At 38.2% G+C, this 27346-nt stretch overlaps 1 protein-coding gene across 4 annotated transcripts; it reads right to left on the reverse strand.

Annotated features, from left to right (window-relative positions):
• Positions 1-26282, reverse strand: RBM25 (RNA binding motif protein 25). 4 transcript variants are annotated; one of them, XM_083372055.1, is made up of 15 exons: positions 26154-26282; positions 22157-22274; positions 21918-21967; positions 20466-20636; positions 19211-19268; positions 18240-18400; positions 14451-14633; positions 12603-12656; positions 12256-12339; positions 8356-8624; positions 7470-7502; positions 5982-6180; positions 5478-5567; positions 2241-2314; positions 1-223 (listed from the first exon to the last, which is right to left on the reverse strand). In XM_083372055.1, exons 2-15 carry the CDS (start codon positions 22260-22262, stop codon positions 13-15), a joined length of 1743 nt encoding a protein of 580 aa, XP_083228181.1. In that variant the 5' UTR covers positions 22263-22274; positions 26154-26282; the 3' UTR covers positions 1-12. The 4 variants fall into 4 exon arrangements, with proteins under 4 accessions (XP_083228181.1, XP_083228184.1, XP_083228183.1 ...); XM_083372058.1 differs by lacking the exon at positions 12603-12656; XM_083372057.1 differs by lacking the exon at positions 7470-7502 and having other exon boundaries at positions 26154-26281.
• Positions 26283-27346: the final 1064 nt, after the last annotated feature.

Genomic DNA, 27346 nt, shown 5'->3' on the forward strand with positions numbered 1-27346 from the left:
TGTACTGACATACTATTGTTTACAAATATATGGAATCCAATGTGTATTATTAATTCCAAAAAAAATTCTTACCCTTTGTAACTCTGCATCAGGATCTGGATGCCCTTCTGCAAGAAGACGTTGTCTAATTTCTTCTAATTCTTCCTTTTCTCTCTTTCGATCCCGTTCATCCGCTTCCATTTCCTTTTCCCTGTCTCGCAATCGCTTCTGCAGAGCACTTCCCCTGAAACATACAGCATATTCACTTTGATTTACAAATTCATGCAATCCCAAACACCTCCGTTAATATTTGTCGAAAGATGAATGAATCGAACTCCTCTATTCAGAATCTGAATTAAGAGTGGTCTGTTTGATCAGCCCCAAAAGTCTACTTCTTCAAGCATTCTGTGCCCTGGTTTATATGGTTTATGGCAGTGTAGCAGTCAATTGTATTTTATTCCACATAATGTAGCCAAATGTTGGCTTAGTGCAAAATATGAATCTGATGACTGGCATATAGTGCTGAAGCTGAACATTTCTGAAGTTTGGGGGGGAGAGCAAAAGTTATTTAACCATCTCTGATTTTGAAGGCAATATATAGCTGTGAAGACAACAATGCCAAATCTTTCATTATGAATTTTTCATCTTTAATCTTTATAGGTAGTGCTCGAGTTATGATGACAACTGGGATTGGAATTTGTGTTGCTGCCCAATGATCACTGGCCCTGCCATCCTCACCACCCTGTGCTCTTGCCTTTAGCTGACTTTCACTCTCTTCTTCCTGCTGCGGCTGAGGCAGAAGCCTTTCAAAAAGACAAGGGACAAATGAATCCTCAGGAAGAAGACCTGGCATGGCCAGCTGCTGCCTAGCAGAGGGCTAGTCTGGGTGCGCCATAGCAGCAGCGACAGAAAGGTGACTGTGAAGGTTTACTGGGAGTGGCAAGGCCAGCTGGGTCAGTGATTGCAGGGTGGCAGGACTAGCGAGTGCAGGGCGGCAGGGTCAGCCAAAAAGACATAAATGCATTTCCATTTGTTCAATACTGCTGTAACTTCAAATGGTTGCTAAATGAATGGTCATTAACTTGAGGACTACAAGTAACAGTTGGGACTGGAATTTCCATCACAAATCAAGGTGATTGGTTTTTGTTATTAACTGGACCCAGTAGCCATTAGGCAACTTTCTGCCAGCTTCCCACATCAACTGAGTGGGGAAGCCAGCAGGAGGTTGCAAGTGTCCTGTGGCTTGTAAGCAGGCTGGCAGGCAGATACGTAGCTACTACTGGGTGAGAGAAGACACGAGGAGGTGCATGAAGGATATCTGGCAAAGGTGCATTAGGGTGCACAAGGGTGGTGCAGTGAGGATCGGGGAGGGTATGGGAAACGTGTAAGGGTGGCAAGGCTCAGGTAGGATGCATAGGGGTGGTGCAGCAAAGCCCAGGGGAGGTGCACAAGGGAGGTGCAGTGAGACCCAGAGGTGTATGGGATGCCTGAGGCCAGTGTAGCAGGAGCTGGGGCTGGGGGAGCCTGTACAGTTGGGGAAAACTTACCTCAATAACTTGCAACCTTCCCTTTAGGCATCCCCTTGACTTTCTGGGAAGCCAGCAGGGAAGGTGGCAAATGGCAATCACACGACTGGGGTGTGCAACTGGTTTTATGTCTGAGCTAGTGGCCAAGTACCCATAACCCAATCACATGACCATAGGAGTGCTAGAATGTATAGAACTCCTAGGACTAATCAACCACGATTTATTCAGCTCCACCGTAACTTTGAAGAGTCTTTGAATGAATGATGATAAGTCAAGATCTACCTTTACCTGTAATTTTGAAGGAATTATTTCTTACAGGTAATCCTCGACGTATGGCCAGTTAAAATTACAATGAATTTAAAAAACATCCTCAAAGTTACGATTGCCCCAGCCACTGTGGTCATATTAATATTAATGACCGCAGTGACTCACTTTATGACCATTGTAAAAACTCATAAAATCAAACTTTGTCACATGGTGCCTTAACTTACAACTGCAACAATTACAACTAAAATTCCAGCTTCAATTGATTACACTAAAATCGGTTAAGTTCACACTGACAGCAAATTAAACAATTATACTTTTTAAAAAGGTTGAACAATATTTAAAATATTAAATAATGTATCCATTTTCAGAAAGAACAGGAAAACCTACATTATTTCAGAAACAGTTCACTATTCGGTCCCTTGCTTTACCAATAAAAATTAATGAGGATAATAGTCCTCATTAACTTACCTATAATATTTGGGATCATCTCTGTCATCATCATAATCTTCTAGAAATTCTTTCAAACGTTTAGCTTCTTTTGCCTATGAGAAGTGAATACATTATTTCGTTAGTACCTGATTATTTCTAGTTATTGATGCATATACTATGAAATCACCTTTTGAGGGACAAATTCAAAGGCAGGAAAGGAGAGTTCATCATGGAGGAAAGGCTACTGAGTTGGAAAGTAGGGCATTGTGGAGATTTACACATTTGGATAATATCATTATGTATGTAATGATGTAAATTTAATGTATGGAAAAGTCCTTTGCATTAAATTCTGGTAGATCAAGGTTTCATCATACCATTGAGTTTTAGAAACCTGTTTTTAAAATCTGCCCATTTGGGGGGGGAAAAGAATCTAAAAGATTATTGAATATAAAAGCAGGTACTTTACGCCATCTAAGTAATCTACATTTGCTGCTATACAAAATATCTAGGAGCACACCTATGTTTACTTCCATATTTCTTTAACCATCCAAATCGTAATCTTGAAAGATCAAGACAAAAATATTTCTATGGCTAGCTATATTTCCTGAAGAACTTTCACTTAAAAAAAAGAAGATAGGTAGATTTCTCCAAAACTATGGGAGAAACAAAACTGATTAATACAATAGCAATTACAATCTGGGGACGCGGTGGCTCAGTGGGTTAGGACGCTGAGCTTGTCGATCAGAAGGTCGGCAGTTTGGCGGGTCGAATCCCGAGTGCCGCGTAACAGAGTGAGCGCCTGTTACTCGTCCCAGCTTCTGCCCACCTAGCAGTTCGAAAGCACGTAAAAATGCAAGCAGAAAAATAGGGACCACTACGGTGGGAAGGTAACTGCTCCGAGCGCCTTTGGCGTCTAGTCATGCCGGTCACATGACCACGGAGACGTCCTCGGACAAGCGCTGGCTCTTCGGCTTTGAAACGGAGATGAGCACCGGCCCCTTTAACCTTAACTTCTATTTCTCCATTTTGATTAAAGGCTTATTCATTTTAATCCTTAATAATCATGTGAGTCTCCTTTCTGTAGATTCCTTTTTTTCTCCTGTTTTGCCTAAAAATTAATCTACTGAACAATCTGCTTTATTTTGATAATGTATATTAGCATGGTAATGATATACAGATATATTTATGCTGCTAATTACCTGTGCAGCTAAGAGGAAAGCTTTTAAATTTTAAAGTGCAATGCTAGGCATGCTTATTTAGAAAAAATCACAGAATTCAAATGTGACTTTCTTTCTATGAAGTATGCTTAGAATTCATTTGTATCCTGATACAAGAAATAATTTGTTACCAGATTTATAACATAAATTATTTTCATAGGTATAGGCCATCAGAAAAATTTAAGGATTTCATCTTTAACACATTATTTAGAAATATAGATTATTTTAGATCCCTACCAAAAATAAAAAGGAGATATTATACATTTTTCTTAGAATAAAGTCAAAGATACAATACAGTAAGAAGAACACCCTCTAAAGTTTTAAATTAACCATAAGGGACAGCAAGAACCAGAAAAATATGCAAGTGAAAGCTATCTAAGTCAGCACCCCACAAACATTTGGGCACCATGAACCAGAGGGGGCGAGGTTTTGCGTGCTGCCTGCATGCTTGTTTGCGTTGCCCAGATGCTGGCATGCTGCAGACTGGTGCCGGTCCACGGACCGGGGATTGGAACCCCTGACCTAGGCAATATTTTCAATCTTAAACTGATCATATAAAAAAAAAACTTTTTTGGACTAATCAGATTACATGCAGTCACTGCAAAAGATGACAAAGGGATAAAGCTGCCTTCCTCAGCCTGGCATTCTTCATGTGTAAGACAATAGCTGGATTATAACCAGCCACTGTAGGCAATGATTATCCTGGCTGCAGTTAATGGAAATTTTTATCCAGCATATCTAGAGAGCATTAAGTTAGGAAAGGATAGGTTAAAGCAATACTCAAGTGCAAACCAAAATGATCCACATTCTTTTGTTCTCTAGAAAGTTGTTCCCTGGAAATTTAAGTGTACCAGGGAAGATTTGTTTGTTTCCTATGAAGCAATGGGAAATACTCTAGATCAGAGCTTTTCAACCAGTGGTACGGGTACCACCTGTGGTACATTGGCACCTGGCAGGTGATACCCGACCATCCTAGAAAAGTGGTAACCGGGGAGGGGAATGAGCTGAATCAGTGGCAGCATTGCACAAGCCTAAGCGAGAGATGGCTGGAGCTGCAGGGCTCAGCAGAAGCGCCAGGATCAGTGCTTCTTCGGGGCTGTCAGGGCTCAGTGGAAGCGCCAGGATCAGCGCCAGGCTCCAGCTGGAGCTCGGCGCTGATCCTGGCACTTTTGCTGAGCCCAGAAGAAGCACCGATCAGCTGGAATTTTGCAGCATACCCAGGGTCTTGTGATTTACATTCGGATGCTTAGCAACTGATTCATATTTATGATGGTCAGTCTCCCAGGAACATGTGAAGTGACCAAAACCTGCTACAACCACCCAGCCGAGAGGGGGAAAATAAAAATCAAATCCCCACCCCCGCTGCCAATCCTCAACAGAAATGCTCACAACAATGAAAACCTCCGACAGGAGGAAGAACGCAGCCGGGCGGGCAGGTGTCTTGCTCAGCTGTGCCTTGGGGGGCACTTTTTTCAGTGCCATTGTAACTTCGAACAGTCACTAAGCGAACTGTTGTAAGTCAAGGACTACCTGTACTTCATCACTTTTTTCCTTTTTGGGGGGGGGTCACCAAGTTTTTGACACCTTCCTAGGCAAATGGTGGTACTGGGATGTTGCCATATCCTAAAAGTGGTACAATAGGTGAAAAGGTTGAAAAGCCCTGCTCTAGATGTCCTAAAGCAGGGGTATCACACTCGCAACATCACGTGATGAGTCGCGACATATCACGACTTTTTTTGCCATTGTCAGCAATGGGGTGGGCGTGGTTTCACTATGAGGCAGGCAGTTTGACAAGCCTGTCCTAAGGTATTAAGGGTCCTCAAATTACCCACAATTTTGAATAGACTGATGTTTGTGAGCCTTTTCCAAAGCTCATATCGTAAAGCCTAAATAAATATATGCACAAGTAAAGCTTTCAATACCGTGTATACTTAAAAACTCCTAATTTATTTATGATATTACTGCCTTAGACAAATAAAACATTCACTATAATATTTTCATACCCAGCAGAGAAATTTAATATCTAATAAGAACCCTGGTAATGTAATAAATCCCTTACCATTTCCCGTCTTCTTTCTTCTTCCCTCTCAGCTTCTTTTTCATATTCTCTAGCTTTCTTCCGTTCTCTGATTTCCCAGTTTTTAAGACGCTGAAACACACAACTTTTCCATTATTTCTCCGTTCACCCAGGAATTGAATAGTTCCATATTTCAGTTTGGAAACAGCAAAATCAACCATATTTAATTTAAATCAAATAATTGTATCAGCCTCAACTTTGTATTCCAGCAGAAAAAAAGAACGTACAAATTATTAGAAGAACATTGATAGCATATGCAGGAAATACGCAAAAATTCATTCAAGGAAAATATTATTTAATGATATCTAATATATAGGTCTGAATGTAAATAATATCTAACATTTATGTTAGACCTCATTCATAAGTGGAGTTTCCCGTTGAAAAGGAACATTATCCTGGAAAACAGGTAACATGGGATACGGTATTATATTCTACCATCCCTCCTTCCATTTGAATTAGGAACTTTTCAGCAACTCCCGTAGATACCTCTTGATAAGCTGCTTCCTTTTCCCGTAGTTTCCTTTCTAGTTTCCGCCGTTCATAGGCATCTTCTTCATCTTCTTCTCTATCTCTTTTCTTGTCCTTTTCTCGTTCCCGTTCCCGTTCTCTTTCCCTCTCCCGCTCTCTCTCCCGTTCCCTCTCCCGTTCTCTTTCCCGTTCTCTCTCTCTGTCTCTGCTTTTCTCTCTGTAGAAACACAGCAACAAAGGAATACTTGGGTCCGATTAAATCGTTTTACACAAAAAGCCCCCAAAGTAGCACTAAATGTCATATTTAACAATTTAGAGCGCCCTGTAACTAATAAGAAACTCAAACTTCTATTAAACCCATCTATACATACCACAGGATCACTCCGATTGTAGCAATTTCACCTTTTAGAGTTGGCATTTGCATGGAAATATTTAGGTCATTAAAGAGGTTCAAGTGTCAATTCACAGAAAAAAAACTGTTGAGGGGAGACATACTAGCTCAGGGGTCAGCAACCTGAAACAGTGAAAGAGCCACTCGGAACCGGTTCCCTCACAAAAGGAAAAACTGGGAGCCGCAAAAAATGTGTGCACATGCGCGTACATGGGCGCATGCGCAGAACAGGGTTTGACTGAAGAGTGGAGCCAAGGCGAGATATGCACCTACCCTGCATATTTGAATTGAGTGGTTGAACTTTTTTAGTCCCACTTTTTTTTTTTTTGGACTGCACATGGCAGAGGACTGGGAGCCGCAGGAGATGGCTGAAAGAGCCACATGCGGCTCCGGAGCCGCGGGTTGCAGACCTGTGTACTAGCTGAACAGTTTTAAATTCTCTCTGATACAGGTTTGGAGGTTTCAGTCAATGAATATCCCAGTTAACGAGCACACTGAGCATTTGTCTCTGTGTGAGCTTAGGGATGACTGATATGGCCAAGCTAAAAGCCAATTAAGAGGAAGTTCCCAAATTGTATCCCCAATAAACTGTGAATTGCAAAGAAAACTGAATCAAAGGGGACACAGATGAGAGACATGTCAGACTATTAGGAACAGATCATCAGAAGAATTGGGAGAAAGAAGATTTAAGGAAGAAAAAGTTAAATTTAGGGGGAAATAGCTGTGAACTGTCAACATAAACAGATCATAGGAAGCAGTGCAGTTTGGAAAAGCTAAAGCTATAAGTCAATTTAGAATCTAAAGAAACTCTAGAGTGGAACTATGTGAACCCAACTCCCAGTGTGTAAACCATGCTTTATAACAAAGATCCAGAACCTAAAGCTGCAAGTGAAGCCTGTAAGAGCTGCTACTGTAATTTTTAACATGACAGGAATAGAAACTTATTAAATACATAAGAGACAATAACTCAATTAGCTCTGTTTTAATTAAGTGTAAGATGTAACTTAACTAAATCAAATTAAGGTTTTGTACACCCGCACTATTTTTGGAATATAACTGCAGGATATCTTTGCAGGCCTAGTTCAGGTCTTGACCTGGGGAAAAGTTGTGCATACCTGATTGAGCTGGGAAGAACATCTACTCCATATCTGAAACATAGATTTGTACATTTCTGGCTATTTTGATTCTGTCTTGCATATCCATTTTATGTTTAACTATATGTTATGGAAAGCTGGAAAACCTGGAAAGGGAGATACTAGCAGATCCTCAATTTCATGGGAAAGAAAAGTATAGAAGATGAGAAATTGCAACCCTATACCTCATGCAAAATCTCTCTTTTAAAGTGAATGTTTTCTACAGTAATTTCACCCCTTTAATTTGCATTCTTTTTGTTAACAAAATATAGATACTTATCTTTCTGAGTCTTAAATTCTGCCCCATTCCCATGCCAGTACCCAGGGTAAAAAGAGTAAAATCATGATAAAGAATACTTATTTAAGAAGAGGGGATTTTTCCCCCTTGTGTCAGGAACAGGAGAGGACATTACCCTCCACAAAGTGGTAGGATTCCCCATCCACTCCCCTCTTTAAAGAAATCAGGGATTGACCAGCATCTCCATTATTTCTTTTCCATTTTTCCACAAAAAAGGTTGGGCAAATAACCTCAGAACAATAGAAATGAATAGAAATCTGCTGAAATTGCATTCCCACAGAAAAATCAACAGTTCTTCCTTGTATGGCTTTATCAATTAATTCTGTGATGATACCAAAGAGATAAGGTGTCAAAGTGGGGCTCAAGTTATAATACTTTAGACATCATCTGCTATTATTTATTATTTACTATTTATTAAATTTGTTTTCCGCCCATTTCATCACGAGGTGACTCTGGGTAGCTTACAGTGTTAAAAACAATAAACGATGCCATTTACTGTATACATTTAGAATAGTTGCCTTAAAAAAACATTACCAAGTTATTAAGTATTTATTGTATTGCAATATTTACCTAGACCTGCTCCGATCTTTATTCCGGTCTGAGCTTCTTTCACGGTCTCTGTCTCGATCTCTTTCCCTGTCTCGGTCTCTGTCTTTAGTGCGATCCCGATCTCTATCCCGTTCCCGCTCTTTCTCCTTCTCTCGTTCACGCTCCCTCTCCCTCTCTCTTTCACGTTCCCTTCTTTCTCTTTCGCGTTCCCGTTCCCTCTCTCTTTCACGCCGTTCTTTTTCAATTTCTTGTCTTTCTTTCTCCTTTTTGCCTTTTTCCTCCTCCAATTTCTAGAAACCAAGAGGATTTTCCAAGTTAGTTCGTAACTAGATTCGGAAACCCCACCCCACAATACTAAAATCCGCTAACAAGAATATCAAGATCACTGATAATTCAACATATAGTTTGCTTTCAATTCATAGTGATGAAAACAAAGTTTTGCATTCATAAGATAGATTTCGTGCAAGTTATTTACCTAGCAGGCCAGCAATCTCCAACCTTGAATAGAAAAGCAATGCTTGTCCCCTCCGTACTGATTACTACATGAATACATTGCCTATAATAGTTCAGAGAATGAAAAATACTTTGACCCTAAACAAGATTACATTTTTATGCAGCAAAATTCATCCAATTCACATAGACAATTTAGTGATATTAACAGAAGCTTAATAGCGGATTATGTCACATTTAGTCAAATTTTTATTCTCTCTAAACTTGGAGAATAAAGCAATTTCTAATTTTATAGTGGAGAATATGACTGTATAGTTTTGAACATGTTTACAATCACAATACTTCTGTGTTGTTTTTTTAAAAAAATCACTGATTTGATTCTCATTCAAAGGGTCTGCAGGAAGGAAAAGGTTGGAAATCACAAAGGGATTATAAAAAGACTATATGTTACTGAATTTCTATAAAAGTACATTTCTTTATTGAAAAAGTCGCTACTACTACTACTACTAAAACTCCCATGAAGATAACAGAAAAATTTAATCTCATTAATAGACAAATCCATCCTTGGAAGCAATTGGTGTGTGTTAACTTACAGATGCTGTGCTAGGACATGGACCGCCAACACTGGATTAACCTTGCCTACAAGCTATATTTCTGGGAGGAAGAGCAAGTACATGGTTCACAAGTAAACCAAAAAACCCCCCCAACCCGTAAGCCAATAATCAGCCTGATGGATGCCAGAACTTTAGGGGCATGATTCTTCCTTGTACAAGTGTTGTGCCTAGAGGGATGCCACAGAGAGCATCACAGTATCCCTTTTCACACTCATTCTCTCCTTGGTACACACATTTAATGTACAAGCTATTTTCAGAATGGAAGGCTTATATATGGCTCTCATATTTCCATCCAGTCTGCCCTCAACACTTGGTAAAGGAAATATTCAATTTGTACTCTCTGAACAACTGAAGAATATGGATGGGAAGATAAGAGGAATATATACATTTCCCATTTTGAGGAATGGCCTGCTCAATTCCTTGCGTGTGCCAAGGAAAGAGTAATTGAGCTTTTCTATTCTTTCCGGAGAGCCCTCTGTACAGGGACCCAGCACTGGTATAAGGAAGGATCAAACCCTATGTGTAACTGATGCACTTTAAATAACGGAAAGAGCAAATTCATTCCTTTTGGCATCAACTTTACCATCAGCAAAATACCATATAAATCAGGACAACAAAATGTGCATATATTTCTCTCTTTCAACAAATAATTTAAGACAATTTGAAAAACAATCTTACCTGTCAGATAGTGTTCTGGGGCACACCCATGGACCAGAGAACCCAAACAAGATCATAGTAATAAAACTAAGAAACAAGAGATCAATATATCTAACCATGATGCTAAATAGTACTAAACATAAAATGCTGGCAAAATGGTGTTAGATACATTGAACTCACAAATGAAAGGATATTTCAGAATGATAGAAAACAGCCATTATAAGGAGGGAAAAAGATGAAAGTGCACATGTGGGAACATTGCAAGTCTAATTTCTAAATGAAGTGCTCTCGTATAATTTCATCAATTAAGGCATATTTATATATGCTGTATCAAATTTCCAAAGTAGAACTTACCTCAAATTTTATATACTTTTTACAGAAAAGTTTAGATACTTGAATGGGCAATACTTACTTTATTTTTAGCTGTTCCAATATTTTAGATTATTTTAGTTGTTCCAATAAAATGCTATTGGTTATGCTGCTGGTTGCAATAAAAATCATCAAATTTTATCTGTACTTAAAAAGCTCTTAAGAAAAAGAGCAACTTTAAATGAAGGCCTTTAAGATGTCAGATAGTAAATCAACAGTTATTTCATACAAATTTGAATAGGCTGCTTCCATGTAAACAAAAAATAAGGGGGTAAAAATGAAATGGAGAAAGAATTAAGGATATGCTGAAGTAGTGAGCAAAGAGTATAGACAGAACAATAATAAAATCTTACCTGAAGTTCTCTTCAGACTCATCTGTGCTGTAAATGGACGCCCCCTGCAATGCTGACACCCTAACAGTCTGATTATTCTTTTGTAAACTCTAACCAAAAAACATGCAAAGGTTCACTGTGCTCGCTAGCCAGCCCCTTTTTAATCATCCCACCCAATATATAAAATGGCCACTTTATATTAGCATTAATTTCATGTATTTCAAAAAGTAAATTAAAATGTTTTCCAATAAGATAGATCACAGGCAATAAATATGCCCAATTGCTTCTGAAACAGGAAGCATATTTTGCTTTTGTTTTTTGAACCACATCATTTAATTGCATTTTAGTTACTTGTTGGGGCTTGGAAATCAGACCATATTTCACTATGACCAGTTTCACACATCTTCGGAATACTTATCCTCAGGTTCTCATTCCCAAATAATATTGGAATATTGTGCATTGCCAGCAACATATAACTATTTTTTTTACTTAAAAGTTAGAAATGCAAATAAGCGTGACCTGTAACCAGAATGTACATTACCATTTTGTACCTTAATACCATTCAAATGCTATTAGCAAACAGAATTCCCATGTCAGGAGTGAATGTATTTGCTGGCATGGAGTAATCCAGCTTTTATGCACAGTTATTATTCCAGGAAAGCTAAACATCAAGATATACACTGCATGCATAGCTTGCACTTCTCCACCCTTGCACCACCCTCCCCAACCAGAACACATTAATAAATTCACATTACAGAAACTTCTCTAGGTGGGAATCCTGAGGTAGAATTTGCTGTGCAAACACATTTCCAAGCCAGTTACCCCTTTGCATATTTTTCTGAGGGGGCATCCATACATAATAAAAAAAGCAGAAGCTCATACTTACATCCTATTCCATGTTACTTTCCAAGCTGTGTTTTTCATCTTGCATTAGTCACCATATGATCTCTATCATAATGGTGGGGGTCAATGAATAGATTAGCTTTATGGGAATTTACAGTTCTTCCATGCATCTATATTTTGGTAAAGTCTGATAAATAATACCTAGTTTATTTCACCCCCATTCTCAATTCAGCTAATAAATTTAATCTTAAATTTAAACTAAGCAATAGGGCTTAGTAATACAGTATGAATTATGTTTTACAATTACCTGAGTATTATGGGAATCAAAGTGTGTTTCAAAGGGCAGCCCAATTTAGTTATTTGGTCGTATGTGTTATTTTAGCCACTTTGGGTTAATTTTAAAACAAGCAGAGTAGAAGGGTATTTTTTTAAATATTGTATTTGTGTTAAAGAGAGAAGATTGCAATGCAATAATATGAAAATGTTAACTAAAATATTAGACCATTCAGTGAGAATTTTTAGATACATATTATTCCTGCTATAAAGATGAACAAATCATATGTAATGTCCTTGCAAATTTTCTAAAGGGTGAAGGAATTGAAACTGGGTTTTATAATAACCTAATTTTGCGTAAGCTGCAAAAAGAAGTATATTACCTTGTGTGTATCTCTGAATTTACTAATCTCTCGGGATATCAGGTCCCTTTTATCTTCTTCCATTTCTATAGCATTTATATCCTCCTGTAAAGGAAAAAAGAGGTGGGGGACAGAACAAGAAATAAAATATTAAAATCCATGCACAAAGGAATGGGAGAACCAAAAGAAAAAACTGAAGGTTAGATGTTTTGTACCAGTCTTCTAAGAGATAAATAAAGGGCTTCTGCAGTACCAAACCTCACAGTCTGATGTTAAATGAATGAAAAAAAAATTAGATGGACACGAGTCACAAATCTGGTAACTAGCAGTAAACATAGTCATTGTCAAAGCCTACAATGTAAACGAACCTTGGTGATGAGTGGATAAGGTATCAGTGGGGCCACTGGAAATCTGCGGAAAATCTGCGGAAAAATCCACGGAGATTTTTTTTTTAAAGAATAGATTGCACACTACTCCGGAAAAAAAACAATGTTCTGTATGTTGGTAGAACAAGCAATATTGTATTGCTGTGAATTTTGGTCTGACTCAGCAAAATTACGAAGAACCTCGCTAATTCTCCTTTTACTGATCTCCTTTTCAACAAAGGTTTATTGGGTGCCACCTCACCCAGTATGTCTCCATTTAAAATTGTAGGATACAATTTTAGTATTATCATACTAAAGAAATCTTGCAAGCTAACTATGCTTGTTTACAAGTGGCCAGTGCCTTTTGCAATATTTTAAGCTTGATTTTGTACTTTACTCGCTAATTCGCAAAATTTAATGATCTCAAGGGGGTTCCCAAGTTACTGCAAATTAGCGAGGTTCCCCACATCTGAAATCAAGAGTCAGATCTGATTTGCCATTTGTTTCCCCACACTCACATTATTCTCCCACATTATCCCTCATCTCATCTTTTCAACCACAGAATGGGCAAGGGAACCAAATGTGATCATAAGCATTCAATAAAGGAGACAAAAGTGCCTCCAACCCAGTGTTACATGGCGCACACCTCAATTTATTTCCCACCACCACCATATACAGAGCTTTTCTTCCATTGGCTAGGGGGAGAAGGATGCACTCCCATCTTCTCAACAGTTGAAAAGAACAAGAGTACACTTATTTAAAGTTCAGCTATGTAAGCAATGTGTAGTTTGAAATAATCCTAATCTAAACATTAGGAAATTCAATATTCAATTAATGTAAAGTGGGCTAACAAGAAGTGATTTTTTTAACACTTATCTTTCTCAGTACCATTATAAGAGTTGCTGTATATTCAGAAGATAATCCATCATCTGGATAAATTTTAGGGGAATGAGCATCTTTAAGAAACTAAGATAAACAAAAACTTCAGCACAAGGCTTAGATTAACTGGAGGCTAAACATGAAAGCAAGAGGAAACGTGTAACAACTCTGATTGTTTTTTGGTACTGATTTTCAAACACAATAGTGGTAAAAGAAAATTAAACTTAGCAGGAGGGCTGCAAACTCAAGCCAAACCCCACCAGTTAACTCTAATTGTGACTGAGTTACAGTCAAGCATGCAACTATTTGCAAAGTACTTTCTCCCAGAGTGAATTTTATTTTTAGCCCAATTATGACTAGTTTTTTCCACAGAAGGTGGAAAATGGATATGGCATTCTTTGCCATAAATTACACTTAAAAAATCTGGACGTCAGATGGCTTAATAGCCAAATAATAACAAACCATTTTATAACAGCATAGCTTTTCCCCCAAGAATAACAAACAGCTTCTCACTTATGTGAACAAACACAATCAAAACAGGACAGCAAAGAAGGTACGTTGTGGTTATGACATCAGTGTGAACCCCTATGGCCCAGAGCTTTTGGCCTTTTAAAATAACAAATATTAATAGGCAGGACTTTTACTTTTAAGATGTCAAAACACCTCTCCATCACAAAGAACAATCTTCAATGATTGCAATAAATGAATTTTGAAGGGATGAAAGGTTGAATCAAACCTGCAGCTCCAAGTCTGGGAATTCAACCCTTGTGTATACAGACCTACATCATCCACAGGGTTTGGCATTTAGAACTGATTTAATTTCAGTATGGAACATGTAAGTGCTGCTAACATCAAGGCTTGTTGGTTTGTGGTTTCATCAGATGCTTTGAGCTAATGTTTGGCACAAGATTTGGCCCTTATTATAAGGAGAGATGAAGTAAATCTGTTTGTGTCCAAAATCAAAACACATACGTCCTCCTTCTTTTCCTTTTTCTTCTTCCTGGGATGAGAATCAGACTCTTGAGAGGGGGCATTGAGCTCGCTGGAATATTCCCGAATTAACACTTCAATTGCCCCTTTAATTAGCTGGTCTCTTCTCTTTGCTTCTTCATCAAGGGCTTCATCATCATCGGCTGCAGATTCTGGCCTGGAGTTCTAAGAAACAATATAAACAACAATGTCATAATGGAAAGGGCAAACAAACAAAACTTTTATATTTTCACCCTCTTACTTCCCCTACACAGCTAAGGCGACATAATCATTGCCATTATTGCATCAAAACCATCAAGCAATGAACATGAAATGAAACAGTATCTATACTACAAGTTTAGAATAGAAAACACTGATATATTATAAACGGGGGGTGGGGGGGTGGGGGGGTTTGTTGACAATATTTTGCTGGAATTTCTAAAAACATAGTTAAAAGGTAAAGGTAAAGGTTCCCCCGCACATGTGTGCTAGTCGTTTCCGACTCTAGGGGGCGGTGCTCATCTCCGTTTCAAAGCCGAAGAGCCAGCGCTTCTCTGAGGACGTCTCCGTGGTCATGTGGCCGGCATGACTAGACGCCAAAGGGGCACGGAACGCTGTTACCTTCCCACCATAGTGGTCCCTATTTTTCTACTTGCATTTTTACGTGCTTTCGAACTGCTAGGTTGGCAGAAGCTGGGATGCATAACAGGCACTCACTCTGTTACGCGGCACTCGGGATTCGACCCGCCAAACTGCCGACCTTCCGATCGACAAGCTCAGTGTCCTAACCCACTGAGCCACCGCGTCCCTTCAAAAACATAGTTACCATACCCCTATCTATCAATCTCATGTGCTGGCTTTTCCTTTACGAAAAGTCAGATTTAGGCGTCTTTATGGGATGGATGTTTTCCTGTGGAAAGGTAAGTGTGTCATGTACCCTTAGATGCCACTGCCAAAAACTGCACCAGTGATCTTCGGTAAGTGAGGCAGCAAAGGCCAAAGGAGGAGCTGTTCACAACTGGGTATGAAAACCTAAGGTCCTTCAGCTGCTTTGCCACACAGCTGCAAAACAAGCCCTAGATTCCTCACAATATCAAATCTGAGAAATTAATAGCAGTGCTGCACAACTACTCAGATGATCTTTACTAACTTTGCAGCTTGAGTACTGTGAGGGAGATGCCGTTTTTCATCCTCCTTCCTCACAGAAGACACACATACTGAAACTTTGCAAAAACTCTTTTAAAGAGAGAAACTCATTTCATATAAAGTATACACTCTGAAGACAAGATTAAGTGGTGTGCATTTGCTTAATTTTTCCATGTGGCAAATAATATAATAATTCTAAGCTTCTCTGTATATGGATAATCAAGTCAGTATAGGTAATCCTCGACTTACAACCATTGATTTAGTGAATGGTTACATTTGAAGTTACAACGGCACTGAAAAAAGTGACTTCTGGGTATTTTCCACACTTATAACCCCTGCAGTATCGCCATGCTCACATGATCAAAATTCAGACTCTTGGCAACTGGCTCATATTTATGAGGGTTACAGTGTCCTGGGGTCACATGATTACCTTTTGTGACTTTCTGACAAGCAAAGTCAATGAGGAAGCCAGATTCACTTAACAACCTTACTACTAACTTAACAAATACAGTGGTTCACTTAACAGCTGTGCAAGGTCATAAAATGGGGCAAAACTCACTTAACTGTCTTGATTAGCAACAGAAACTTTGGGCTCAACTGTGGTCTTAACTTGAGGACTACCTATATAGTCAAACATTATTTTCAATAAAGCAGAAATTAGAGACACGGTTTCATATGAACCTTGTCACGTGGCTTACATGATAAAATTGTCTTAGAGCAGGGGTGTCAAACTCAATTTCATTGAGGGCCGCATCAGCATTGCGGTTGCCCTCAAGGGGCCGGGTGGGTATGGCCAGGGTGGGCATGGCTAGAGTGCGTATGGCCTACTGGGTGGGCATGGCCAGCTCTACATCGCTCGCATCAAGGGTGCCTATGGGGGCCTGGGCAGGAGTGGGACAGATCTGAGGGTCTCTGGGCCAGGGCCAAGGCACTGGGGGCCATTCCCTCACTGTTTCCAGGATGGCTTTGAGGGCCACATGAAACCACTTCGTGGGCCGCATCCGACCCCCGGGCCTTGTGTTTGACATGTCTGTCTTAGAGCTTTAGTTTTAAATTTATAAAACCTGATTTCTGAACATATAATAATGTGTAATCATATACATATTAATAAATTTGCTATTGTACATGCAGTTATTTGCATTCTACTGTATATTGTGCTCTAAACACTGCTAAAATATAATTTCCAGGTAAGTTATATAACACCTGGAACAAGCCTCCCCAGTTCTTCCTTCAACTTACATTTTAGTTTCTAATACATTTAAAACATTCTAACATTTTCAGTGAACGAGACTGCTTATAACAATTACAAATATAAAAACTGAATTAATCAATTTAACTTTTTTCCCATAATTCCTCATAAAACAACTAGCACATGTTCGTATTCCTAAAGACAACAATGCAACCCTAACTGCAATCTCAGTTACCCACAACCTAATAGCAAACAAAACCCGATTATGAAGATAAATGTATATATTAATTTTAAAGAAATATTTTGCCCCATTCGGTATTGTTTAAATGCTATCTCAAATTCTTTAAAATAAACGGCAACAAAGGATTGGTGAGCTTAAAAAAGCTTGCTAAAACTTTTCTTTAGAGAGGAAATCAAAGGGACTCTCACCTTAAATTCCAAGACAGTTTATCCAGTCAAATGCCAGGTGAAGAAACAAAGAATAGAAAAAGGAAAGTCTCACTAAGCAGCAGTAGCTAGAAGCAAGGAAAGGAGGAGGGAAGGGATTGTAGGTGACAGAGAAGCTGCCATACAGAGAAGCTGTCATATTAAGAACAGCTTGGAAAGAGCTAACAGAGTATGTTGGATAAGTGACATTAAAATAACTTTGCAAAGTGAAAGTGCTATTCAGAACTAATTTGATTAAGGCTACTATATCTTTCAAAATAAATATATGCTATAAATCATAAAAACAAAAAGCTTAAAATCTTACCGAAATATCAATTATTTTCCTTTTATTCAGGATTACCTGAAATGCATGAGTTTTTAAAGGTGGTCCTCATTTAGCAACTGCAATTGGTTCTGGCAACATGATTGCTAAGCAACCCATTTGACAAAGAGAGGGAGAGATATGTTGCGAAGATCTTTGGTTGCTGCTACCCTTTTAGATACAAGTTCTCTCGTGGATCTCTGCCAGCATTACTCTTAATAGTTTATTATCAGGCACAAAACCTTGGGTTTAAGTGTATATATATATATATATATATATATATATATATATATATATATATATATATATATATATATATATATATATATATATATATATATATTGCTCAGAAAATGATTTTTAAACTATCATTTATTACATAATTTGTGGATGGTCACTTAGCAAGGCAGTTGCTAAACAAGGATTTGCTGTATGAGCTTTCTCTGTTCTACAGCTCGCAAGTTCCGAACAGAAAATTTATTAACTTCTTTGTCACAATGGCACAAGCTCAAAATTATGACTATTATTCAGATTATCATTTTGATTGTGACTGGCTGATTGTGCCAAAGGAGTAGTGTGGAGCTAATCTACAAAAGAACCATAAATTCAACACAGCAGACTGAACAGAAACAATGCAACAAAAGAGGTATGGGGAAAGTATGCCTATCAATTATTTTCTATTTTGTATATTTCTTAATTGTATACATACCCCATTGGATGCCCTTTTTTTTGCTTTCCATTCATCCAGCTGAGCCTTTGTTTTGGCATCAACTTTAACAAGTAGCTTCTTTTCTCCAATCTGGAGATCATGTAGCAATCTCAGTGCACGTAGTGTGGATTCAGGTTCTTTATATTCACAAAATCCAAAAGCTAGAAATAATTGAGAATTTAGAATATAAATTTAAAAAGTCATATAGGCAAATGATGTATCAACAATCACGAGACTGCTTTTCAATATAAATTGTGTCTTATCAAGACCTCTATAAACTACAGTTTTAAATATTTAGAAAAAATGGTCAACGCTATACATTCAAGTGTTTTAAATTAGGAGCATATATTCTATGTTGCTGTTTCTTAAGTAAACCCCCAGAATAGCCAATCAACTGCAATAATAATTTCAAAAATGATGTGGTAATTTATGTTGTTGCATAAGATAGGAAATGGACCAGCTGGAATATGGTCACCAATCTGATGGTACTAAGGCAAACCACTGAAGACCACCGCATTGTGCAACAACAGTTCAGTAAACCAACTACAATTATCAAGTAAGACCTCCTATTATCACGTTTCTCTTCTCACTACTATTGACAATGCGGACTGAAAGCCCTCCCCTCCCCCTTTTAATCAATTTTTAACATTCCCTGCTTCTTTCAATTTTTGCACACTGATTTCTATGCTTTTAATATTTTACTGTACACTGCCCAGGGGTCCCTCTGTGAGAGAGATGGGCACTTCCTAAATATGACAAATAAATAAAATAAATAAATATGGGATGATTTATTAACAAAGCTTGTATGTTCATATATACATACATACATACATACATACATACATACATATATATATATATATATATATACACACACACACACACACACGTGTGTGCATGTGTGTGTGTGCATGTATATGTATATATATATCTGTGTGTATGTGTATAAAAAGACAAGAAAATACACATACCTTGGAGTTTTCCAGAAGCTCCTTGAACTCTCTTCCAACTCAAAACCAACCCACATTTCTGAAAAATATTGATTAAAAAGGCATAAATGTTAGTGGACAATGGCAGAATATGCATCACAAAGAAATACCTTTCCTGAGTAGTTTTTATTAAAAGAATGCCTTTTAGATTAATTCCTGTTAATGAATAATACATTTAATTATTGTACAAAGAAGATAAGAGTGCCTTGAATTATCTCGGGTAGGAGATATAGTATAGCCAGCCGTACCAACAGGCTGAAGAACAGCTTTTATCCATGGGCTGTTAGGCTTCTGAACGGGAAATAATTTTATAAACTTTATGCATGATTGACTTGCGAGGCCTGTGCGTTTGCAATTAGCTCACATGGTGTAATAAGATGGAGGGTTTGTGTCACTGTAAGTTGGGGGTGGGGGCATGAAGGGAGGCTCAGCCAATCTCAATGTATACATGGTTGTACTTTGACAATAAAGGTTCATTCATTCATTCAATTATGGATTTGGACAGAGTACCATGAACTGCAAGAATCAGTCAATCCTGGTCCAAGTAAAAACTAATGCTCTTTCCAAATGATCAGCATGCAAAAACTGAGGAATATAGTACACAGGCTGATGTAGGAAAAATGAGTATAATTGGCAAGATAGAAAGAAAAAAGACAACAAAAGATAAGGTGGATTGCAGGACTATCCTTGGAATAGCCAAATCTTATTGCTAAAACATTTATACATGCAGTCACCAGGAAACAATTCTGTCTTGACAGCATGTAACAATTATCCACTCTATTGCAAAATTATACAAGGTCTGATTTCATAGACCGTGGCTGAGCAATATTTCTAGCTCCACTGAAGGATGCTTTATTGGATTCAGGGCCAGGCATGATGGCAATAGTAGTGGAATGGAAATTCAATTGGCTAAATGCATCAAGAGATAATTTTGGGTATTCTATATACTTTGGACTGCAATTACTACTATCATTTTTCAATGGCTAAGTCAGTTGAGGTTCATTCTTTGTGTGAGTATAGAAAATGAGAGGTATTTTTCACTACCATATGAAAATACCGACAAACAGCCAAGATTAAATTTCCTCCGTGGCAAATTGCAAGTGCCATTAAGTTGCAAGTTTAAATCTTGGCCAACAGAACATTTTAAATCAGTACACAAGTATAACAAAACAGACAATGTCAACATATCCAAATTAAGATCTGCTGGACTAAGTTCCAATACTGTTATGTTACTTACAGCAAGAAGCTGTCGTATAAGCATGTCAGACGCCTTTTCAGATATGTTGCCTACAAAGACAGTGGTGGTGGGTCCACTGTTTTCATCATTTTCTTTATTCTTTAGACCTGGATGTTCCTTTCTAACACCCATGTGTTTTCCAACCATTGACACTGTAGTTGGAACCAATACCTGAAAATAAAAAGATTCCTATTGTTAATTTTCAAAGAGGAAAAACTCTTATCAGATCTTCATTAGAAGAAAAATTCCAGAAATACAGAAGGACATTATTTATTATTAAAAATGGTAAAATTATTTTATGCAATTTTTTTGAGGTGGTTCTGTAAGAATCAAACTGCACATAAAGTAATCCAAACAGGAAATTATACAGAAATTCAGAATATTTCTTTTTAATTTATATTTTTTAAAATAATCTACACATCGTATTTCTTCATATTTAAAATGCTACTCTGAGAGGAATAACTTTCCTTAAACTTGGAAAGTATTAATTAAAATAGAGATGGACATATTTTGAAATTTGGCAGCAACTTTATTAAAAACAATTATTTGGCTCCCTAGACTGCTCTGAAACATGTAATAGGTTCAGTATTTGCTTTTCCCCTCCATTTTGGGGATTTGAAATATTTAAAGTACCAAGTAGTGTATTTTAAAGTTAGTGCCTCTATTATGTACTTTTTGATACAAAGTTTTGCCACCGAATTTGGGTACAGGATTGGGGAGTGCTCCAACAGTCATAAAATTCCCCATCCCTGTATTATAACAACTGAATGATCTTTTGGAAATGGAGATCAGTGCAAGTACAATTTTGATTCTTTACAAGAGATTTTTCTTTTATATTTGGAGCATGCCAGTTAAGAAACTCCATTTTTTTCTCTTTATTGTAAAACACTTTCCTTCTTGGCTTCAGCAATGGTTATTGGGGCAATGGTAATGATAGTTCTAATTTAGCAATGATTTCAAGACATTTTGCAAACAATAATTAAAGTTAGATTTAGGTTTAACCTAGTTTCAAATATAAGACAAAGGATAGAAGCTGTTTATCAAAGAAAGGGGAGTCCTGTGTTCCTGAATATGACTCTAATTTTGCAAAATATAGGCGACTACTATTATACTGATCAATCTTTGATGATCACTTTAATTTTTTTTTGGGGGGGGGGGGAAGAGTATGTCCATACATAGCCATAGATCTCTACAATGCTTTTTACCATAGAATAGTTCTGGCAGCCTAGGTTTGCTAGTTCATTCTGTTTACACATCCAAGGTATACTGCAGTGGGTGAACTAGCTTTGCAACAGCTGGCTAGCAGTGTTCAATATTTTTGTAATTACTATTAATTGCTATTATTTCTGTCAGACACTAATGTCATTTTGGCAGATGACATAAAACTAATCAAATCTTGCAATTATTTCTATTAAAATTTTTTACACAAGTTGTATTTTATATTATGCTTACCGTTGGTGCAGGAGCCATAATACCCATTGGCACAGGAATCATTGGTGTCCCTGTGAAAAGAGTTTATATTAAGTTTTTGTTCCAGAATCAACCACAATTTTAAAACACCAACTAAATAGAAATGCAAGAAAACTATATTTATAAAGAAGAATATTTTCCTTAACTTACCTTTAAAAAAAGATTTATTGATTAGTGATGGGAAAATGAGGCTAATTTGAAGAGTTTCTGATGTAACTTACCAGGAGGTACAGGTGGAGGAAAACCTGGAAACTGTGGAGGTGGAATTCCAGGTGGAAGTGTTGGGATTCCCATTGGAGGACGGTTTAAGTGAGGTGGAAAAGACATTTTAACAATAACCTAAAAACAAAACAAAAAAAGCACAGAACAATCAGATTCAGAACTGAATCTTTTAAAATATCCATTACTAAGTACTTACAGAGAATCTCCTCTCAAAGTTGCCTCTATATTCCTCCCCTGAGGTTACTAATGTGTGAAGAAATATTAATTTAGATAAGATAAACAGAAATAACAGCTCTTCTAGACTTATTCACTAAAAATAAATCAAGAGAATCCTAAAAAATTAAACTCAGGGCTTTGCTATTTTACATGAATAACATTCATAATATATCTATATATATATATAAATAGTAGATTGGATCAAAATATGTATTGCCTCAAATATTTATACTTTCATAAAGTTCATAATATGGTGCATAGATGGGCCATCTGGAGCACAAATTATACCTCCATAGGCTCTCTATGAGGCCTGCTGAGTCTCCAGTTTCTAGAAAGGAGTTTTTCTTCACTCACTCTAGTACTATAAAGCAGGGATGGAGTCACACAACTAACCCCTCTCACTTGCAGAATACTGACAGAGGCCTGTCAAACTGACATCAAAGAAAAACATTTATGCTCTAATGCAGTGTTTTTCAACCACTGTTCCGCGGCACACTAGTGTGCCGTGGGAAAAATTGAAAAGTAATGATAAAATACTTTCTTTGTGTTTATTTGATTCCTATTCAAGAGAATTACTTTATATATAGTCAATATAGGCACAGAGTTAAATTTTTTAACATTTTCTAATGGTGGAGTGCCTTGTGATTTTTTTCATGAAACAAGTGTGCCTTTGCCCAAAAAAGGTTGAAAAACACTGCTCTAATGTTCATTTCTGATTTCTGTCAAACAAGCCATGATGGTAGCAAAGGAATCTGATCTAATCTGAAACTCCACAATTTAGCTAGAGTTTAGTATGTTACAGAATAAAATAACAGAACTGAAATGTATCCTTCAAAACACCTTCCCAATGTGCCAAAGATTAAATATAAAAAGTTTATATTTATATTTTTATATAATAAAAGTAGGATCACTTGAACAGACAACCAAGTATTTTGGAAATATAAAACAAGGAAATTAAAGCAACATATAACTTATATAAAATTTACAAAGCTTCAGCCATCTAAAACTTCTAATGTTCTTTATTGTTATAATAAAATATCCAGAGTAATTCCAACAGTTTAGTGGAAGATGCATTTGATATAAGTTCATAGAGATTGTTATTTTGAGCTCTCTCTTTATAGTCTACTTCAGCAGTAGCTCACTGGACATAACCAGATACTTCTTCACACAATTGAAAAATAATCTCTCTTTAAGCATTCTTATCAACTAATGTAGGTTTTTGACTGTACTAGAAAATGTGTCTGCCTGTTATAAAATCTCCAAGTTCTGTAAAAATGATTTATTCTAAACTATTTAGGGCCAGTAACCAATAATGTTATGTTTAATTCTATCAAACCTAATTGTATTTGGTCTCAAACAAAAAAGAACTTCATTAAGATCCTTAACATGCTTCCCCTTTTAGGATGACATTATTCTATTACTGGGTTAAAACAATAGTTCCAGGCAGTTACACAGATGGCATTACAATTGTTTAAATAGGAAGGCAAGTGTATAGCTATATACACACTGTGCTGCCACAATTTCTATTAAATTCAGTCAAATCGGGTTACACCATTTTCATTAAAATTGTATTTCTGATTGAACAGCACCATTTTAGAAATGTATTTAATTCGGTACTCACAAAAGCTGATTATGTAAAAAAAACTATATTAATCAATATAAAACATTATTTAATGTATCATTATCTTTATCTTTATTAGACTTATATACCGCCCTTCTCCCGTAGGACTCAGGGCGGTTCACAAGGTGGCCTTATTAAAGAGCAAAATACTTCTGAAATAACTCAACTGATTCAGCTATATTCATCAGTTGTTCCTCTCAGAATCTGTTCCCAATTAATTTTTGTAACTATCTGAGGAAATAACAGAAGTTAGTGTCAGGTGGCATTTTCAAGTACAGGTAGTACAATTGTTCTGGTTTGTTTACTTTGGTATATTGATAAAATCTATGAAACATTTCTGCAATTTCTAAAATTAACTTTCCTTAAAAGCCTGGTAACAAAGCCAGGTCTTGAGGGACCTCTTGAACATCAACAGGGATGGAGCCTTGCCTCACTTTTTGGAACAGGGAGAATACCTGCCTCCTGGTACCCATCAAGTGTAAATCCCTAGAGGTTGGAACCCACAGCCTGCATTCTCTACCGTACTTAGAGGGACAGGCGGTCTCTCAGATAACTGGTCACACACCACAAAGGGCTTTAAAAGATAATACCAGCACCTTGAATTGGACCCAAAAGCAAAGCGGCAACATATGCAGCTTGCCGAACAGAGGTGCAGAATACTATGTTCTGGAAACATATTCTGCACCTGAACTTCCAGGTACTCTTCAAGGGTACCTTGTAGAGTGTGTTACTCAACAGCAGTCCGATAGGGAGGCATGAGTGATTGTGGACAGTCTCTCCTGATCTAGGAATTGGCGCACAAGACTGTGCAAAGGCCCTCCTAGCCACAACTGACATCTTCTCTTCTTTTAACTGATGGCATTTTAACTGAAGCAAGGAGAGAAAAGCTAGGGAAACTACATCCAGCACCTAAAACTTGAAGTACATTAAAGCGGCTAACAGGCTATGTATGGATAACCACATTTTTAAGCTAAACTCCCAAGGTGCCCTTAAAGTCAACTTACCACCTTGTCTTTCTGAGATTACCTTCTCACAGCTTCTCATTACCTTACCATCTGTTTTTTTCTGAGATCAGCTTCTCTTTTCTGGATTACAAACTCAATGCATTTAGATTTCATTCCAGGTAAATATTTTGGGGCTTAAGAGTACCTTTTTAATATCATTTACAGGGCAATCCCCCTTTTAAAAAAAAAAGTCAGTTTGGCTTTAATTCCAGATAAGCGGATATAAGATTACAAGCTCTATTTAAAAACGTCCACAGAAGATGGCAGATCCATAAAATAAATAAATAAATGCACGGATGGCCCTGCGCGCTTTTCAGGAATGGATTAATTGCTATTTAAAACGGTCGTGAGGAATCCTATACACCAGGGGGTCTTCAAACTTGGCCCTTTTATGACTTGTGGACTTCAACTCCCAGAATTCCTCAGCCAGCTTTGCTGGCTGAGGAATTCTGGGAGTTGAAGTCCACAAGTCATAAAAGGGCCAAGTTTGAAGACCCCTGCTATATACACCGTGAGACGATCCCGTACCATTTCAAGAAACGCCGAAGGTGATTTAAAAAAAACCCCACGAGCCCTCAGACCGCCTAAACCACCTGCTTTCAGAAAAAGAAAAAAAGAAAAACTATTGCCAGGCGTAAAAAAAAGCCTCCTCCAAGGATTCTTCTGGATCTCTTTTGAGATTTCAACGATCTTTTTTTTTTTTTTTTTGCCCGCCGAGGGTTGCTTCGCCATGGCCCCCCCCCACCTCCCCTCACACAGGCAATTCACCTCTCGATGGATGCCGCGCTCCTCAAGCGCTGAGGTGAACTGCCTATGCAAAGCCAACGAGGATGGGCTCGGGCGAGGACATCTAGTCTGAATGGGCCCGGCTCTCAGGCCCTCTTCGAGGGCTTTCGGTATCGCCCTCTATCCCTTTTTCGGAGCGTGATGCTTTTTGAAAGAAAGAGGGAAGCATCCACACCCTTGTCTTCTCGCGCCCGCCCGCGTCGTAACCCTCCCTTGAAAAGCTCCAAAAGGGCCACCCTTCAGCCCGCCCCGTTCCTGAAGGGCCCCCGACACAGGTGCCCCAAGTCGTCAAAACCCACCCCCCATCCCTCCTCGGTCCCTGCTCTTTATCCAGAGGATAAGCTTGCACGGGCATTGCCCCGCTCTCACCGAAAGCAGCGGCCCCAGACAACAGGCCCGACACCCTCCGCTCTCCTCGACCCGGCAAAGGAAACTAGGCCGCAAACGCGCCACTCGGGAGCCACAGGCGCCGTCGCGTTACGCGGCTGGTCACGTGAACAACCTCCCCTGCTCGGCTTTCTCCCCCCCCCCCACCCCAAAGACCGCCCAGCTCCGCGTTCGTTTTGATCACGGAGAGGAGGCAAATGAATAGTCCTAGAGATATTTTCGAGAAACGGGCACCTCTAGGAATTGCCTTGGGGTCTGCGCATGTCTACGGTTCGCCGACTTCCATCCTCTCTCCCGGCCTTTTGGTTGTTCCGCTGGAAGAAGCGGTCGTGGGCAAAACTCGTGATTCTTTTTGGCTTAGGAAATTTCTCGGGGGGGGGGGGTTCAGCTGAGTCCTTCGGGAGAAGGGCGGTATAGAAATATTAATAAATTAAATTAAAATTAAATTAAAAGAATCTGTAATGTTAACAAATCTGAACTGGGAAAATCTGGACCAGCAATAAATACTGGCAAAGAGATACAGAAAATTCTTAAGTCTGCCTCGTGTTGGTGGTTTTTCCAGACTAGATCTTACACTCTAGACAAGAAGAGAAACAAAAATTATCGGGAATGGAGCCTAAAACATATAAAGAACGGTTGCTGGCATTGGGTGTGTCTCGTTTAATGAAAAGAAGGGGTGACATGATAGTGTTCCAATATCTCAGGGATTGCCACAAAGAAGAGGGAGTCAAGCTATTCTCCAAAGCACTGGAGGGCAGAACAAGAAGCAATGGATGGATACTGATAAGGACAGAAGCAACCTAGAACTAAAGAAATTTCCTGACAGAACAATTAATCAGTGGAACAATTTGCCTCCAGAAGTTGCGAATGCTCCAACACTGGAAGTTTTTACTTTTTCACTGTTACTTTTCCTCCCTCTGTGTTCTACTCTTGAATCAGCAATTAGGACAAATGGCAAAAGATTGAAGAACAGTAAAATGATAACTGCATTCCTGTGTTATTGTATAGATAGTCCTCAACTTACAACAGTTCATTTAGTGATCATTCAAAGTTAACAGCAATGCATGATCATTGATCAAAATTTGGATGCTTGGCAACTAGTTCACATGATGACTGCAGGTCATGCAATCCCCTTTTTGTGACTTTCCGTCAAGCAAAGTCAGTGGGGAAGTCAG

Source organism: Vipera ursinii (assembly GCF_947247035.1).
Source record: "Vipera ursinii genome assembly, chromosome: 1".
NCBI lineage: Eukaryota > Metazoa > Chordata > Lepidosauria > Squamata > Viperidae > Vipera > Vipera ursinii.

Excerpts from the sequence above, each read along its gene's own strand:
- RBM25 (XM_083372055.1), bottom strand. The coding sequence starts at position 22,262 with ATGTCTTTTCCACCTCACTTAAACCGTCCTCCAATGGGAATCCCAACA. Across the intron at positions 12,657-14,450 it reads AAAAGGAAAAGAAGGAGGAC|ATTTTCCGCAGATTTCCAGT; the intron begins GTATGTGTTTTG and ends ATTTTTCCGCAG. Across the intron at positions 12,340-12,602 it reads CTTATCCACTCATCACCAAG|GAGGATATAAATGCTATAGA; the intron begins GTTCGTTTACAT and ends TTTCCTTTACAG.